Source organism: Anomaloglossus baeobatrachus, chromosome 9 (assembly GCF_048569485.1).
Source record: "Anomaloglossus baeobatrachus isolate aAnoBae1 chromosome 9, aAnoBae1.hap1, whole genome shotgun sequence".
In the NCBI taxonomy this organism is placed as follows: Eukaryota; Metazoa; Chordata; class Amphibia; order Anura; family Aromobatidae; genus Anomaloglossus; species Anomaloglossus baeobatrachus.
Genome location: NC_134361.1, coordinates 85,483,586 through 85,500,105, shown reverse-complemented (window position 1 = coordinate 85,500,105; position 16,520 = coordinate 85,483,586). Strand labels below are relative to the sequence as shown.

At 52.2% G+C, this 16,520-nt stretch overlaps 1 protein-coding gene across 2 annotated transcripts in view; it reads right to left on the bottom strand.

Moving 5' to 3' along the window:
• The window catches only part of ATRX (ATRX chromatin remodeler), a 355,842-nt gene that overhangs the window by 160,885 nt on the left and 178,437 nt on the right, over nt 1–16,520 (bottom strand). For both annotated transcript variants that reach the window (XM_075323857.1, XM_075323858.1), the window contains 2 exons: nt 4,358–4,564; nt 3,909–4,002 (listed from right to left, as the gene is read on the bottom strand). In XM_075323857.1, the coding sequence (XP_075179972.1) occupies nt 3,909–4,002; nt 4,358–4,564 (301 nt within the window). The remainder of the gene's footprint in view (nt 1–3,908; nt 4,003–4,357; nt 4,565–16,520) is intronic.

Below are 16,520 nucleotides of genomic sequence, written 5' to 3'. Positions count from 1 at the left end.
AGATAAGCATCTTTGATGTCTATTGAGGCAAGGAAGTCTCCTCTGGACACTGAGGCAATGACAGAACGCAGGGTTTCCATCCGGAACTTCCTGGCGTGCACATGTTTGTTGAGCCGTTTTAGGTCCAGAACAGGACGGAACGAGCCGTCCTTTTTTGGAACCACAAAGAGATTGGAGTAAAACCCTTGCCCTTGTTCCTGAGGAGGGACTGGGATCACCACTCCTTCCGCTCTTAGGGAGCCCACCGCCTGCAGCAGAGCATCTGCTCGGTCTGGATGTGGGGAGGTTCTGAAGAACCGAGCTGGAGGACGAGAATTGAACTCGATTCTGTACCCGCGAGACAAAATGTCCGTCACCCACCGGTCTTTGACCTGTGACATCCAAATGCCGGAAAAGCGGGAGAGCCTGCCCCCGACCGGCGATGCGGAGGGAGGGGGCTGGAAGTCATGAGGTAGCCGCTTTGGAAGCGGTACCTCCATTTGCTTTCTTGGGGCGCGTGTGAGCCCGCCACGAATCTGAGTTTCTTTGCGTCCTCTGAGTCCCTTTGTACGAGGTAAATGGTGTCTTGCCCGAACCTCGAAAGGACTGAAACCTCTGCTGCCACTTTTTCTGCTGAGGTTTGGTTGTTCTGGGTTGTGGTAAAGAGGAGTCTTTACCCTTAGACTGCTTAATGATATCAGCCAATGGCTCGCCAAACAGTCTATCTCTAGATAAAGGCAAACTGGTTAAACATTTTTTGGAACCAGCATCTGCTTTCCAGTCCTTTAACCACAAGGCTCTGCGCAAAACTACCGAATTGGCGGACGCCATTGAGGTGCGACTGGTAGATTCTAGGACCGCATTGATAGCGTAAGACGCAAACGCCGACATCTGCGTGGTAAGGTGCGCCACTTGCGGCACTGCTGGATGTATGATAGCATCCACTTTTGCTAAGCCAGCTGAAATAGCCTGGAGTGCCCATACGGCTGCGAATGCCGGAGCAAACGACGCGCCGATAGCTTCATAGACAGATTTTAACCAAAGGTCCATCTGTCTGTCATTGGCATCTTTAAGTGAAGCGCCATCCTCCACTGCAACTATGGACCTAGCTGCGAGTTTGGAAATCGGGGGGTCTACCTTTGGACACTGTGTCCAGCGCTTGACCACCTCAGGGGGGAAAGGGAAACGCGTATCTTTAGATCGTTTAGAGAAACGCCTTTCTGGGTGAGCGTCGTGCTTCTGGATTGATTCTCTGAAGTCAGCGTGATCCAACAAAGCACTCAATTTACGCTTGGGATAAAGGAAACGAAACTTCTCCTGCTCCGCAGCCGCCTCTTCTGCTGAAGGGGCTGGGGGACAAATATCCAACAGCCTATTGATGGCTGAGATAAGGTCGTTTACCATGGCATCCCCATCAGGGGTATCCAGGTTGAGAGGGGTTCCAGGAATGGATTCCTGATCACTCTCATCAGACACATCACAGGGAGACTGATTGCGCTGAGACCCTGAGCAGTGTGATGACGTCGAGGGTCTTTCCCAGCGAGCTCGCTTAGGGTGGCTGGGGCTATCATCTGACTCATAATCCTCGGCCTGTGAAGCCGGGGACTCCCCTGTGGGCTGGATTAATTCCAAGTGAGGGGGACCTGAGGACAGAGGCCTCGCCGTGCCCAAAGACTGAGCCCCATGCATAGATTGCAAGGTTTCAAGTATTTTCGCCATAGAGACAGACATATTATCAGCAAAAACTGCAAAGTCTGTCCCTGTCACCGGGGCAGGACTTACAGGCGTCTCAGCCTGGGTCACTCTCCCTCCTGACTCCGGCTGGCGAAGCAGCACCGGGTCGGAGCATTGCACACAATGGGGGTCATCGGAGCCTGCTGGTAGATTAGCCCCACATGCAGCACACGCAGTATACACAGCCCTAGCCTTGGCAGCCTTGCGTTTTGACATGTTGCTGCTTCCACAGAGTGATCTGGGAGATGCAGCCAGAAGCGACCTTACAGTGCAAGAAATACAATATCTCTATATCCTACACAGTACACCGATACACCGTGAGGCACTAGAGGGACCAGCACAGAAAAAACGCTTACCGCCCGCTTAAAAAGCGGGTGTGTGGTCGCCAGATAGCCCCTAGTCCAGGTCTCCCAGAGCCTTGCGTCCTTCCTCCAGCCAGACTGCATGTAATGGCTGCCGGCATCCTGAGAGAGAAGGGGGGCGGGCCCTGGGCGTTCCTGGCCAAGAGCGGGAAGCCTGCTTCCCTCTGTGCCTAGTGTGAGGGCTGGAGCATGTAAATCAGGCTCCAGCCCTCGTCGCTGCTAGCGAACAGCGTCTCTCCCCTACCCTGAATGACAGGGTGGGGGCGGGAACGAATCGGAGCTGCCGGCGTCCTAGGCCCAAAAAGCCGGGGACTCAATTTATAACCGCCGCCGCCGTAAAAGCGCGGACGGCGGATCCCCGGCGCACCACAAGTCACAGCAGCGCCGCCCGGTCCAGAGGGGGTCGGCGCTGCGTTCCCATACACAAACAATCCCCCAGTAATCTGTAGGGACACTAGCTCCAACGTTGCGGTCCCCGGCGCACTACAACACCCAGCCAGCCCGGAGTGTGTCTGTGCCTGCCGGGGACACAGAGTACCTGTATGATGCAGGGCCTGTCCCTGATCGTACTCCTGCTCCGTCTCCATCAGGTTCTAATGGGTCTGTGGATGGAGCCCGGCGTCAGAGCTGAGAGGCCGGCAGGATCCCACTTCCACAGAGCCCTACCAGGGGATGTGGAAGGAAAACAGCATGTCAGGCTCCAGCCCTGTACCAGCAATAGGTACCTCAACCTTACAACACCATCCAGGGGTGAGAAGGGAGCATGCTGGGGACACTATATGTGTCCTCTTTTCTTCCATCCGAAATAGTCAGCAGCTACTGCTGACTAAAATCTGTGGAGCTATGCATGGAATGTCTGACCTCCTTCGCACACAAAGCTAAAACTGGAGAACCCGTGATACCACGGGGGGGGTATAGCCAGAGGGGGAGGGGCCTTGCACTTTTAATGTAGTGCTTTGTGTGGCCTCCAGAGGGCAGTAGCTATACCCCAATCGTCTGGGTCTCCCAATAGAGCGTTGAAGAAAAAAAAGTTAAAGAATACAACAGAACACTTCATAAAAGAGAAAAGACGGCCCCGAAAAAAGAGGGAGAAGACGGCCCCCGAAAAAAGAGCGAGAAGACGGCCCCGAAAAAAGAGCGAGAAGACGGCCCCGAAAAAAGAGCGAGAAGACGGCCCCGAAAAAAGAGCGAGAAGACGGCCCCGAAAAAAGAGCGAGAAGACGGCCCCGAAAAAAGAGCGAGAAGACGGCCCCGAAAGAGAGAAGACGGCCCCGAAAGAGAGAAGACGGCCCCGAAAGAGAGAAGACGGCCCCGAAAGAGAGAAGACGGCCCCGAAAAAGAGAGATGGCATATCAATTCACAAGGTGTTACAAGTTGTGAGTTTAGAAGTCTTCACCAGTAGGGAACAGATTAATTCAGTTATGATCTAGTATATTATGTGGCTGTCAATGTCACAGCCAAATCAAGCTAGTGGTTAAATATCATACGTATATACTACAAGCTGCTAAGACAGTTATTAGGGTAAATGTGAGTAATTTGCATTTCAGCCATCCTATTAGACCACGCAAATCAGATACGATGTGAGACAATCTAGTCCTATCGAATAAGTTGAAATTTAATAGTAAACTTGAAACATGTAGGTAAATGTAAGTTGAAAGACATGTTAAATATCCATAGGTGCTATGTGGTAGTGTCATTCAGTATTGGAGTTTAATCAAAAGGTTTTATATTACCACACAATTCTATTATGCGGTTGTATGTGAAATAGCCTCATCTGCATTAAGTATACTTAAACTAATCAGGAGTACAATATGATCATATGAAAAAAAAGACCTTGTTCTGGGGCGCTGATCATCAGATTCACTGTCAGTGACGTCTTCGCTGACTCCAGAACAATCACTTGCAGACTCTGATTCATCACTGCTCACTAAAGGGATAAAAAAAGAAAAGTATAAAAAAAAATATAGACATGAAAACAGTGTAATATCTATCCCCTGTAGTAAGGGTATTACAATGCACATTCACAAGTACATTAGTAAATGGAAACAGTAGCTAATAAACAGATTGATATAAAAGAATATTAACAATTGTTACCTACATATTCTGCTTTAATATCTACAAGGATACTTGGGTGAAGTTTGCAAAAAAAGTCAAACTCCCAGGTGAGAAAACATGAAAAGTACAATGCAAATTTCTTTTTACTATACAGTTGTATTTTGTGAAGCCACAAATGGACTCCTAAACTAGAAAAATCACACATCATAAACGGAATTTTAAAGTACCCTTTCTTCTGTTCCGACGCTTTCCGTCCTTTGAACCCTTGGATTTATCTTTCTTGTCTCCTTTTTCTGTTTTCTCCCCTCCAGATTCTGCTTCACTTAGGGACAGCTTGTGCCGCAGCAAACGATGTCTATAGCGAGGCTTCTTTTCAGAATCAGAGTCAGATTCAGAATCAGAGTCGGAGTCAGAACTTTCGTCATTTTCCTCACCTAAAACATAATTCTGTTCTATTAGTATTACCATTCTGGAAAACAGGGCATTTTACCCCCCTTACGTCCTTGGAAGGTACATACAGATACATCTTATTTTTCGGGTGCTTCCCAACCTAGGACGTACCAGTACTTCCTAGCAATCGCGGGGACACAGGGGTGCTGTAACCCCACGATCGCCACCAGGAACTCTTCTTTACAGACAGCTGAGTCCCAACCATCCCTGGCTGTTTAACCCCCTAAATGCCGCAACTGATATCGATCGCGGCACTTAGGGAATTGCGAGAGGGATCGTGCTCCTTCTCCCTTCCAATCGGGACTCCTGCAAAGTAATCGCGAGGGCCCGATCATCATCATGCTGACCCGGGTCACCTGACCACTGAAAGCCTAAGAAATTATGCCTGCAGCATGATCACTGAAGCTTTCCACAGTGCAGCTCTGACAGCTGTAATAAACTGTGTGATCAAGCATTGCAGTATATTGCACCTGCGATCAGACAAGTGAAACTCGGTGTCACACATAGGGACGAAGTAAAGAATTTAAAAAAAAATAAAATCACAAAATAAATAAAAACAAAAAAATGTCAATAGTTATATTTGTTTAAATAAACACATAACTAAATGTATTAAAAAAATATATTTAACTAAATTAAATGTAAAAAAAATAAAAAAAGGTACACATTTGGTATTTCCACGTCTGTAACTATAAAACAGTCTTTTCATTAAACAGCTGACAAAAAAAGTGGCATAAAATGCAATCAAAAATAAATATATAAATAAAAATGACACAGCTGAAAATGTCATCTTGTCTCGCAAAAAACACGCAGCCATATAGCTTCATCAGCGAAAAAATAAAACCGCTATAAATGTGAGAATACAGTGAAGCAAAAATTTTTTTCTAAAATTGTTTTTATGGTGGAAAAACAGCAAAAAAAAAAAACTATATAAAAACGTGGTATCACTATAATGGTACTGACCAGAAGAAAAACAAAACATCTGGCTAATCACTTTTGACACAGTGAACTGCATTAAAAAAAAATCCTTAATTGCTGTTTCTCCTTGAAAAGCAGAATAGATAGCAATCAAAAAAATTTTAAGTGGTCCAAAATGGTACAAATGAAAACTCCAACTCATCCCTCAAAAAACAAGCCCACAAATGACTGTTGGCAGAAAAATAAAAGAAAAACTATAGCCTTCAACATTCAGTGATGTAAAAATCCTTTGTGTAATTAAAAAACACAACACGTTTTTAGTGTTTTTAGTTTTTAACAGCCAACCCTAAAAAAAAATAAACCTGGTATCACAGTAATCGTACTGACCAGAGGAATAAAGTCGCCTAATTACTTATATCGCACAGTGTCTGACGAAAAAAAAAAAGATAAAGCAAATTTTTCAACTGCTGCTCATTCTGCCTTCCAAAGATCATAGTACGGCATGGGTCATATTTATTCTGCGCTCCACACTGAGCGCTTACACCAGAGATTACATGTACCGTATTTTTCGGACCATAAGACGCACTTTTTTTCCCCCAAATGTTGGGGGAAAGTGGGGGGTGCGTCTTATGGTCTGAATGTGGCTGCGGCGAATGTGGGTGCTGCGGTGGAGCGGGTCATCGGGGGCACGAACAGGCTGTAGCAGCCTGCCGTGACCACGTGGACCCGCTCATTTAATATACACGGCCATCCCCCGCCCATCATCCCTCAGCGCTGAAGCAGGTACTGACAGGTGGGCGGGGTGATGGGCGGGGGATAAACAGCCGGCCCGCATGATCACCCCTGGCAACTACGGCCTGGAGTGATCATGTGCGGCTGTATTCACTGCTCCCCGCGCATCATCATCAGCACGGGGAGCAGTGAATCAGTGTACAGTACTCACCGTTCCCCTGCAGCATCACTCGTCCTCCCGTCTGTCAGCAGCAGCGCCGCTGAGTGGAGCCGTCCCAGTTACCCTGCTGCTTCACGATCATCTCCTGTGTCTGTGCCGGCGGCTGGGTGAAGACTAGTGGCGCGCACAGCAATGACGTCATCGCTGTGTGCACGTGTCCACACGCAACCGCCGGCACAGACACAGGAGATGATCGCGATGCAGCAGGGTAACTGGGACGGCTCCACTCAGCGGCGCTGCCGCTGACACAGACGGGAGGACGAGCGATGCTGCAGGGGAACGGTGAGTACTGTACACTGATTCACGGCTCCCCGCGCTGCCGCTGACACAGACGGGAGGACGAGCGGTGCTGCAGGGAGTGAGGTAAGATGAGGTGAGTATGAACGTTTATTTTTTTTTTATGTGCCACAGGATGCGGCCATACACCAGGATGGGGGTATATTAGGAGCAGTACTGGGGTATATTAGGAGCAGTACTGGGGTATATTAGGAGCAGTACTGGGGTATATTAGGAGCAGTACTGGGGCCCATAGGAGCAGTACTGGGGCCCATAGGAGCAGTACTGGGGCCCATAGGAGCAGTACTGGGGCCCATAGGAGCAGTACTGGGGCCCATAGGAGCAGTACTGGGGTCATAGGAGCAGTACTGGGGTCATAGGAGCAGTACTGGGGTCATAGGAGCAGTACTGGGGTCATAGGAGCAGTACTGGGGTCATAGGAGCAGTACTGGGGTCATAGGAGCAGTACTGGGGTCATAGGAGCAGTACTGGGGTCATAGGAGCAGTACTGGGGTCATAGGAGCAGTATTGGGGTCATAGGAGCAATATTGGGGTCATAGGAGCAGTATTGGGGTCATAGGAGCAATATTGGGGTCATAGGAGCAATATTGGGGTCATAGGAGCAGTATTGGGGTCATAGGAGCAGTATTGGGGTCATAGGAGCAGTATTGGGGCATATCGGCAGGATGGGGGCATATCGGCAGGATGGGGGCATATCGGCAGGATGGGGGCATATCGGCAGGATGGGGGCATATCGGCAGGATGGGGGCATATCGGCAGGATGGGGGCATATCGGCCGGATGGGGGCATATTATGAGCCGGATGGGGGCATATTATGAGCCGGATGGGGGCATATTATGAGCCGGATGGGGGCATATTATGAGCCGGATGGGGGCATATTATGAGCCGGATGGGGGCATATTATGAGCCGGATGGGGGCATATTATGAGCCGGATGGGGGCATATTATGAGCCGGATGGGGGCATATTATGAGCCGGATGGGGGCATATTATGAGCCGGATGGGGGCATATTATGAGCCGGATGGGGGCATATTATGAGCCGGATGGGGGCATATTATGAGCCGGATGGGGGCATATTATGAGCCGGATGGGGGCATATTATGAGCCGGATGGGGGTATATTATGAGCCGGATGGGGGTATATTATGAGCCGGATGGGGGCATATTATGAGCCGGATGGGGGTATATTATGAGCCGGATGGGGGTATATTATGAGCCGGATGGGGGTATATTATGAGCCGGATGGGGGTATATTATGAGCAGGATGGGGGTATATTATGAGCAGGATGGGGGTATATTATGAGCAGGATGGGGGTATATTATGAGCAGCAGGATGGGGGTATATTATGAGCAGCAGGATGGGGGTATATTATGAGCAGCGGGATGGGGGTATATTATGAGCAGCGGGATGGGGGTATATTATGAGCAGCAGGATGGGGGTATATTATGAGCAGCAGGATGGGGGTATATTATGAGCAGCAGGATGGGGGTATATTATGAGCAGCAGGATGGGGGTATATTATGAGCAGCAGGATGGGGGTATATTATGAGCAGCAGGATGGGGTATATTATGAGCAGCAGGATGGGGGTATATTATGAGCAGCAGGATGGGGGTATATTATGAGCAGCAGGATGGGGGTATATTATGAGCAGCAGGATGGGGGTATATTATGAGCAGCAGGATGGGGGTATATGAGCAGGATGGGGGTATATAGCAGGATGGGGCCATATGCCATGATGGGTTATATAGCAGGATGCGGCCATATGGCAGGATGACTGTATATAGCAGGATGAGGGACATATACTGTATACACAATGCAGGAGGATCATTACCAGGATGGGGTACCTTAGTAGAGAATTTGGGGACATTAACCCCATAACAGTGTCAGCAGCAGAGCCTCGCCCCATAACAGTGTGTCATGACCACATTTTTTGCTTAAAATTTTATTTTCCTATTTTCCTCCTCTAAAACCAGGGTTCGTCTTATAGTCCGAAAAATATGGTAAATCTCTGAAAAACGTGATTTAGACAAAATTACAAATGAAAAATTCACTTTAATGAGGCAGAGAGAGTTACGTTGAACGCCCGTCTGGTCTTGGTCTGGCGGTGTCCATCTTTTTAAGCCTCTTTTCATATATGCACAAAAGTGCAGTCAACAGTTTTTGTTCACCTTTGGAAAAAAAAAATGGACACGGCTGAACAGAGGCCAGAGTCTGGAGTAACTCTGTTGTCTCATTAGTGAATGGATTCATCAGGGGTTTCACCTGAATCAAGTATTTTGGAGATGTAGATGGAAACTCCGATGTAAGGCTATGTGCGCACTAGAGCTTTTTACCCGCGGATTTACCCGCGGGATTTGCCGCGGAAATTTCTTGAGAAATGTCTGCAATCTTTGTGCAGACATTTCCCAGCAAATTCTATGGAAAAAAAAATAGCTGTGCGCACTGGTGCGGATTTTTCTCAAGAAATTTCCGCGAGAAGAATTTCTCGAGAAACTTTCTTGAGAAAATGAATGTCACAAACCACCGGGGGGGTCACTCAGAAATCCCCCGCGCTGGCTACCAGTACGTCACAATCGGGGGGTAACAAGTGGGGGTCACCCCTCCTTTATACCTCCCGACCGACAGACAGAGCACGTGACGCGCTCTCTAGCGCCCCTCTTATAGTCAGGCCAATTATGGAATTGCCCGACCATAAGCAAGGAGGCCGCTATACTACTTATGCCGATTATTGAAGGGTCCCCGGTGAGAGTAAGGTATATATTCCCCCGACCTCCGCGGGCGGAATATATAAAATCTCCCCGAATCTCACTGGCCTCCCCACAATAATCCTTGGCACAATTCGCTGCCACCAACCGATTTACGGTAACTATTAGCCGAACACACAGACGTGGGATTCAAGATCGAGATAACAGAACAGCCCAAGATTAATTATATAATTTAATCAGCCTAAAGCACACTAGAACTACAATATATACAATAGGGAATCTACAGAATATACATATGTCAGAGTACAGTTACAGATAAAGCATGGGTTACAAACAGGTATACAATTACATCAGTTACCTTGTGTGTCTGGCCACAGGGGGGCGCTGTAGACCAGGTTTCTAGGATTCTTCCCACAGATGTTTCCCAACCAGGCCCCCGAGCAGAAGAACACTGGAAAATGGCCGAAGTAGGGTTATCAACCTGGGCAGATCCAGGTCCCCTCCTACCTTAGTGACCTCACAGGGAAGCACTGCCACTCCCCCTGCATGGATCAGAATTATCCAGCAAAGGGGATATTGGCCATAACTTTGCCTGGGAGCGTCGTAGGCAGACGCCAATGCTCTCATTGTGACAGTTATGAATTTAGCTACAGAACGAGGGGACTCATGACCTGTCTACGAGTTCCCATATGGCTGATATCACGCCTGGGGTATTTCCCAAGCTCCCCCTTCCATAAAAAAGGTGTGCCAGCATCGTCCGCCTGCGCAAACACCATTTTTATGGTTGCCATATTTATCGGAGATATGGCTTGCGAGATATGAACCATTTTTTACTGGAGTCGTTCTGTCTGGCTACTTCCAAGCCTTGCTAATGAGATACAACTCTTGTTACAGGGTGACGGCAGGGAGTCATCCTGGGTCCATTGTCCTCACATCATCTCATCTCCATATCAGAGGAGATGGCTGTTGGAGGTGTAAGTGGGATGTGACACCTTCACAGATGCTGGACATTTGAGAACAAGAAGGGAGGGGGGGGCACTGCCAGGGAGTGATGAGGGATTATGACTGGAAGTCATAATTCATCTTCATATCCCGGGATTTACCTCACACCTCCCCCCTTTTGAGGGCGCTAGGGGGCAGCACACTCCGGTGTTCCCCCGTGCGCCCGTCCGCGACCTCTCCTTGTCGGGACAGCCCGTCTGCGTTACCGTGGTCACGGCCCCTTTTGTGGCGAATGGTGAAGTCGTATTGCTGGAGCGCAAGGCTCCATCGCAACAATCGCCCATTCGTCCCAGAGACGGTGTGCAACCAGCTGAGGGGATTGTGGTCCGTCTCCACGATGAAGTGGCGCCCGTATAGATAGGGTTGCAGACGCTGCAGGGCCCACACTATGGCCAGGCACTCCTTCTCCATTGTAGAATAGGCCACTTCCCTTGGTAACAGCTTCCTGCTCAGGTACAAGACTGGGTGCTCTTGGCTCGCAGAGTCCACCTGGCTGAGCACCGCACCGAGGCCGAAGTCACTGGCGTCGGTCCTGTACTACAAACGGCCGCGTGAAGTCGGCTGCCTGTAGCACGGGCGGGCTGGACAGGGCGTCCTTTAGGGCCCGGAAGGCTGTCTCGCAGTCCACTGTCCAATCGACTGCAGAGGGCAGCTTCTTCTTGGTGAGGTCCGTCAAGGGCTTTGCCAGGCTACTATAGCATGGAACAAACCTCCTATAGTACCCAGCGGTCCCCAAGAAGGACATCACCTGCTTCTTGGTCCTGGGGGTGGGCCAGGATGCGATGGCCTCCACTTTCTCAGGCTCGGGCTTCAGCGTTCCCCCACCTACCCGGTGACCGAGGTACTGGACCTCGCTCATGGCCAGCTGACACTTTCCCGGCTTGATGGTCAAACCTGCCCGGTGGATCCGCCTGAGCACCTGTGCTAGATGCTCTAGGTGGTCCTCCCAGGTGGGACTGAAGACGGCAATGTCATCCAGGTACGCGGCCGCGTACCCTTCAAGTCCCTTGAGCAGGGTGTTGACCATCCGCTGGAAAGTGGCAGGGGCATTCCTCATCCCGAATGGCATCACCGTGGACTCGTACAGTCCAAATGGGGTAATAAAGGCAGAGCGTTCCCTGGCCTTGCGAGTCAGGGGGATCTGCCAATATCCCCGGCTCAGGTCCATGATGGTCAGGTACTGAGCCCCGGCCAACTGATCGAGCAGGTCATCGATGCGTGGCATTGGGTACGCATCGGCGACCGTGACAGCATTGAGCCCCCTGTAGTCCACGCAGAACCGAGTGGTTCGGTCCTTCTTAGGGACGAGGACTACAGGCGAGGCCCAAGCGCTGTTGGATGCCTGGATCACCCCCAGCTCCAGCATCTCGTCAATCTCCTGGCGCATGTGTTGCTGCACCTCCAGGGAGACCCGATATGCTGAACGCCGGATCGGGGGATGATCCCCAGTGTCCACGTGATGGACAGCCAAGTCAGTCCTTCCGGGCTGGTTGGTAAACAACCCCCGGAAGGGGAGGAGGGTGGCCCACAGCTGGGACCGTTGGTCCTCCAAGAGCTGGTGGCCAACCTCCACATCCTCAATGGATCCGCCTGCCCTAACCTGGGCTAGCATATCCAAGAGGGTTTCCGCTTCTCCCTCCTCGGGCAGGTTGCACACGGGGAGCGCACATGCCTCCCGCTCATGATGTGCCTTCATCATGTTCACATGGAAGGGCTTCCGCCTTCCACGGGCAGGGTCCAGGGTGACCAGGTACGTCACAGGGTTGAGCTGCTGGTACACGAGGTATGGGCCTTCCCAGGCTGCCTGAAGCTTGTCCTGTGGTACGGGGACCAGTACCCACACCTTTTGACCCACTTGGTAGGTCCTCTCACAAGCGTTCTGGTCGTACCAACGCTTCTGATCGGCCTGGGCTTGAGCCATATTGTCGTGTACCAGTTGCGTCAAGGCCTGCATTCTGTCCCGGAAGCGCATGACATACTCGATAACCGACACTCCAGGGGTGGCCAAATCCCCTTCCCAAGCCTCTTTCACCAGAGCCAGGGGGCCCCGCACACGTCGCCCGTACAGGAGCTCAAACGGTGAGAATCCTGTTGAGGCCTGTGGAACCTCCCGGTAAGCAAATAACAGGTGTGGGAGGTACCGCTCCCAGTCACGCCCATGGGAGTCGACCAACATCTTAAGCATCTGCTTTAAGGTGCCATTGAACCGCTCGCACAGGGCCATTAGTCTGTGGATGGTACGGGCTGGCCACCAGATGTCGCACCTGGACTTGCTTACAGAGGGCCTCCATCAGCTGGGACATGAATTGGGTCCCCCGGTCAGTGAGCATTTCCTGGGGAAAACCCACTCGGGAGAAAATCTCCAGCAATGCGGTGGCCACCTTGTCAGCCCGAATGGACGACAAGGCCACTGCTTCTGGGTACCGGGTGGCATAGTCCACTACCGTCAGTATGAAGCGTTTCCCGGAGCTGCTGGGGATGGCCAGCGGGCCGACCAGATCCACAGCCACCCTCCTGAAAGGCTCATCGATGATGGGCAGAGATACCAGTGGGGCTTTGGGGCGTGGCCCCGCCTTCCCCACTCTCTGACAGGTTTCACACGAACGGCAGTAGGCAGCCACATCGGCCCCCATTTTTGGCCAGTAGAAATGCTGGTTTAACCTGGCCTTGGTCTTAGCGATCCCTAGGTGTCCGGCCATCGGAATCTCATGTGCGATCCGCAACAACTCCGTCCGGAACGGATAGGGTACCACCAACTGTCGGTCCCTGGGCCACGCCTCCGGTGAACCCTGCTGGACCGTGGCCCGGTACAGCCGTCCTTGGTCCCAGACCACTCGCTCCGGGTCCGAGTCCGAGGGAGGCTGTGCCGCCTGCTCCTTAAGAGCTTTCAGGCTGTCGTCAGCTTCTAACGCTGCCTGAACCCCCTGACTAGATGTGGCCAGAATCGACGAGACTGTCACATCTTCAGTCAGTACCCCCGGGACCTGTGTCCTGGCCTCCACCTGACTCGGCTGCCACTTGGTCAGAAGGGGAAGAGCTATCGGACCTCCGGGAGGCCCCTTGGCTTCCAGCACTCCCACTGCGGGTGACAGCGGCCACCGCCGCTGCGACCGTGGGTCGTGCCTGCTCCTCCTCCGTTCCTGACCAAGTCGCCGGTTCAGGCAGACCTACCTGGCTTCCTGACACCCCGGTTGTGGGGGAACCATGCACCGAGATCTTACCTGGGAGCACTTCCGCTCCTGGACCGGCCCCAATCTCACCTGCCTGTTCCCCTCCTGCAGCAACAGAACCCCGCTGTGAAATCTCTGGGGACCCCACATTTGCTGTGGTAGCCCCCACCCCACACACTGGTCCTCCCCCTGCAGCACCCTGCTCTCTGCTTATCCCTGCAGAGGGCAACAGATCCCAGCTCACAGGCTGGTTACTTGTAGAGGCATGGTCACACCTTTCTCTGACCCCCTCCCCTGTCACAGCTGCAGCTGAGTGTGTGTCTATGGTGTCTATGCAAGCAGAAATATCAGAGTTCACTCCCTCCTCCCTTACATCATTCATAGATAACACATTAACATTGTCCGGAGGCACGTCAGCACTGGCTGAAGGTTCAGCCTTTGGGGCGGGGCCAAACTGGGAGGTTATTTGCCCCAAATCTGTCCCAAGTAGCACGTTTGCAGGGATCCGATCCGTTACCCCCCACCTCCCTCACCCCTCGCCCTGCGCCCCAGTCCACATAAATGTCAGCAACAGGCAGCGCCGGGTCAATGCCTCCAATCCCGGAGACAGCGAGGGTTTTTCCAGGGATCAAGTCTTGGGGGGACACCATCTCAGGCCGCACCAGAGTCACCTCCGAGGCGCTGTCTCGCAGTCCTATGGTCACAGACTGGCCGACGGTGACAGGTTGGAAGCTGTCCAGGGACCTACCACCACCCCCACCCACACAATACACCTTGGGCGGCCCTTGGGACGGGGACGGAGCCGGGGCCTTGGGACGCTGAGGGCACATGGCCTTGAAGTGTCCAGGTAGGTTGCACTGGTGGCACCGTCTTGGTTCTGCCACGGGCCTGGAGAGGGGAGTCGAGGGGGACACCCCCTGCAGTCTAGGGGCAGGTGGGGCAGTCGCAGAATTCATCTTACCCCCTCTCCAGGTGCTGCTGGTGGCTGCTCTCCTGGCCTCAGGAGCCCGATTGTTGGTGTAGTCATCTGCCAGGGCAGCTGTAGCCGTGGATCCCTTTGGCTTCTGGTCTCGGATGAACTGGCGGAGATCCTCAGGGCAGTTCCACAAGAGTTGCTCTGTGATGACCAAGTCTAGGATCTCCGGTCCGGTGGAAAGCTGCAGGCCTTGGGTCCAGTGGTCGGCAGCTCGGGCAAGTGCCCGCCGGTGGTCAGCCCAGGAGTCCTTTGGTCCCTTCTGCAGCGTCCGGAACTTCTTGCGGTAGGACTCCGGAGTGAGGTTGTACTGTTGGATCAGGGCCCGCTTGATGGTGTCGTAGCCCTGATCTGCCTCAGCAGGCAAGTCCCCAAGGACATCCAGGGCCTTACCCCTTAAACGGGGGGTCAGGTATTTGGCCCACTGGTCCTTGTCCAGATGGTGCTGCAAGCAAGTCCGTTCAAAAGCAGTCAAGAAAGAGTCCAAGTCTCCATCCTTCTCCAGCACTGGGAAGTCCTCAACACGGACCTTTGGAAGTTTGGTGTCTTGAAGGTCACGTGTGGCTGATGAGGGCCGGAGCTGAGCTAGCTGCAGCTGGTAGTCACGCTCTGCCTGTCGCTCTCGCTCTCGCTCTTCACGCGCTGCTTGCCGCTCCGCAGCCTCACGCACTGCTTGCCGCTCCGCAGCCTCAGCATCACGCGCTGCCTGCCGCTCTGCCCTGTGCTCTGCCAGGAGTCCCTTGTAGCCCTCCTGGTCTCCAGCCTGGAGAAGGGCCATAGCCATTTGAAGAAGGCTATCCGAGCCTCCCAGGCTCGGTGGAATGGCACGTGGTGATCTGCGGCCCGCTGCGGAGCCTGGTGATTCACTGTCCATTGCAGAGCGGAGGGCTGGCATCTGGCTCGTTGAGGACCCTTGGGTGAGCTGCTCCTCCTCTTGTCCAGCAGTGCCCGGTTGTGCAATGTCCTCTGCGGAGCTGTTTTCTGGCGTCGAGCTCCTGGAGGACTCGTGGGCAACCTCCTCATTACTGCCCACAGCACCGTCCTCCCTCTCTTCGGCTCCTGCTTTAGCATTGGCCAGTTGCATAGCTCTGCTCCTGGTGCCATCAGCCATTCTTGCAGACTTTTGGTCACTGACACAGAACTGACACCTGATGCCTCCACACACCTTACAGTATCTGCACTCTGACACTCTAGTGTTGAGCTAGTCTGAAGACCCCAGCAGCCACAGCTGCTGCAGGCAGTCTTTAGTGTCTGGGAGTATGGGTCTCACACTCACACACACTATTATCTCGATCCCACCGCTTGCCACCAATATGTCACAAACCACCGGGGGGGTCACTCAGAAATCCCCCGCGCTGGCTACCAGTACGTCACAATCGGGGGGTAACAAGTGGGGGTCACCCCTCCTTTATACCTCCCGACCGACAGACAGAGCACGTGACGCGCTCTCTAGCGCCCCTCTTATAGTCAGGCCAATTATGGAATTGCCCGACCATAAGCAAGGAGGCCGCTATACTACTTATGCCGATTATTGAAGGGTCCCCGGTGAGAGTAAGGTATATATTCCCCCGACCTCCGCGGGCGGAATATATAAAATCTCCCCGAATCTCACTGGCCTCCCCACAATAATCCTTGGCACAATTCGCTGCCACCAACCGATTTACGGTAACTATTAGCCGAACACACAGACGTGGGATTCAAGATCGAGATAACAGAACAGCCCAAGATTAATTATATAATTTAATCAGCCTAAAGCACACTAGAACTACAATATATACAATAGGGAATCTACAGAATATACATATGTCAGAGTACAGTTACAGATAAAGCATGGGTTACAAACAGGTATACAATTACATCAGTTACCTTGTGTGTCTGGCCACAGGGGGGCGCTGTAGACCAGGTTTCTAGGATTCTTCCCACAG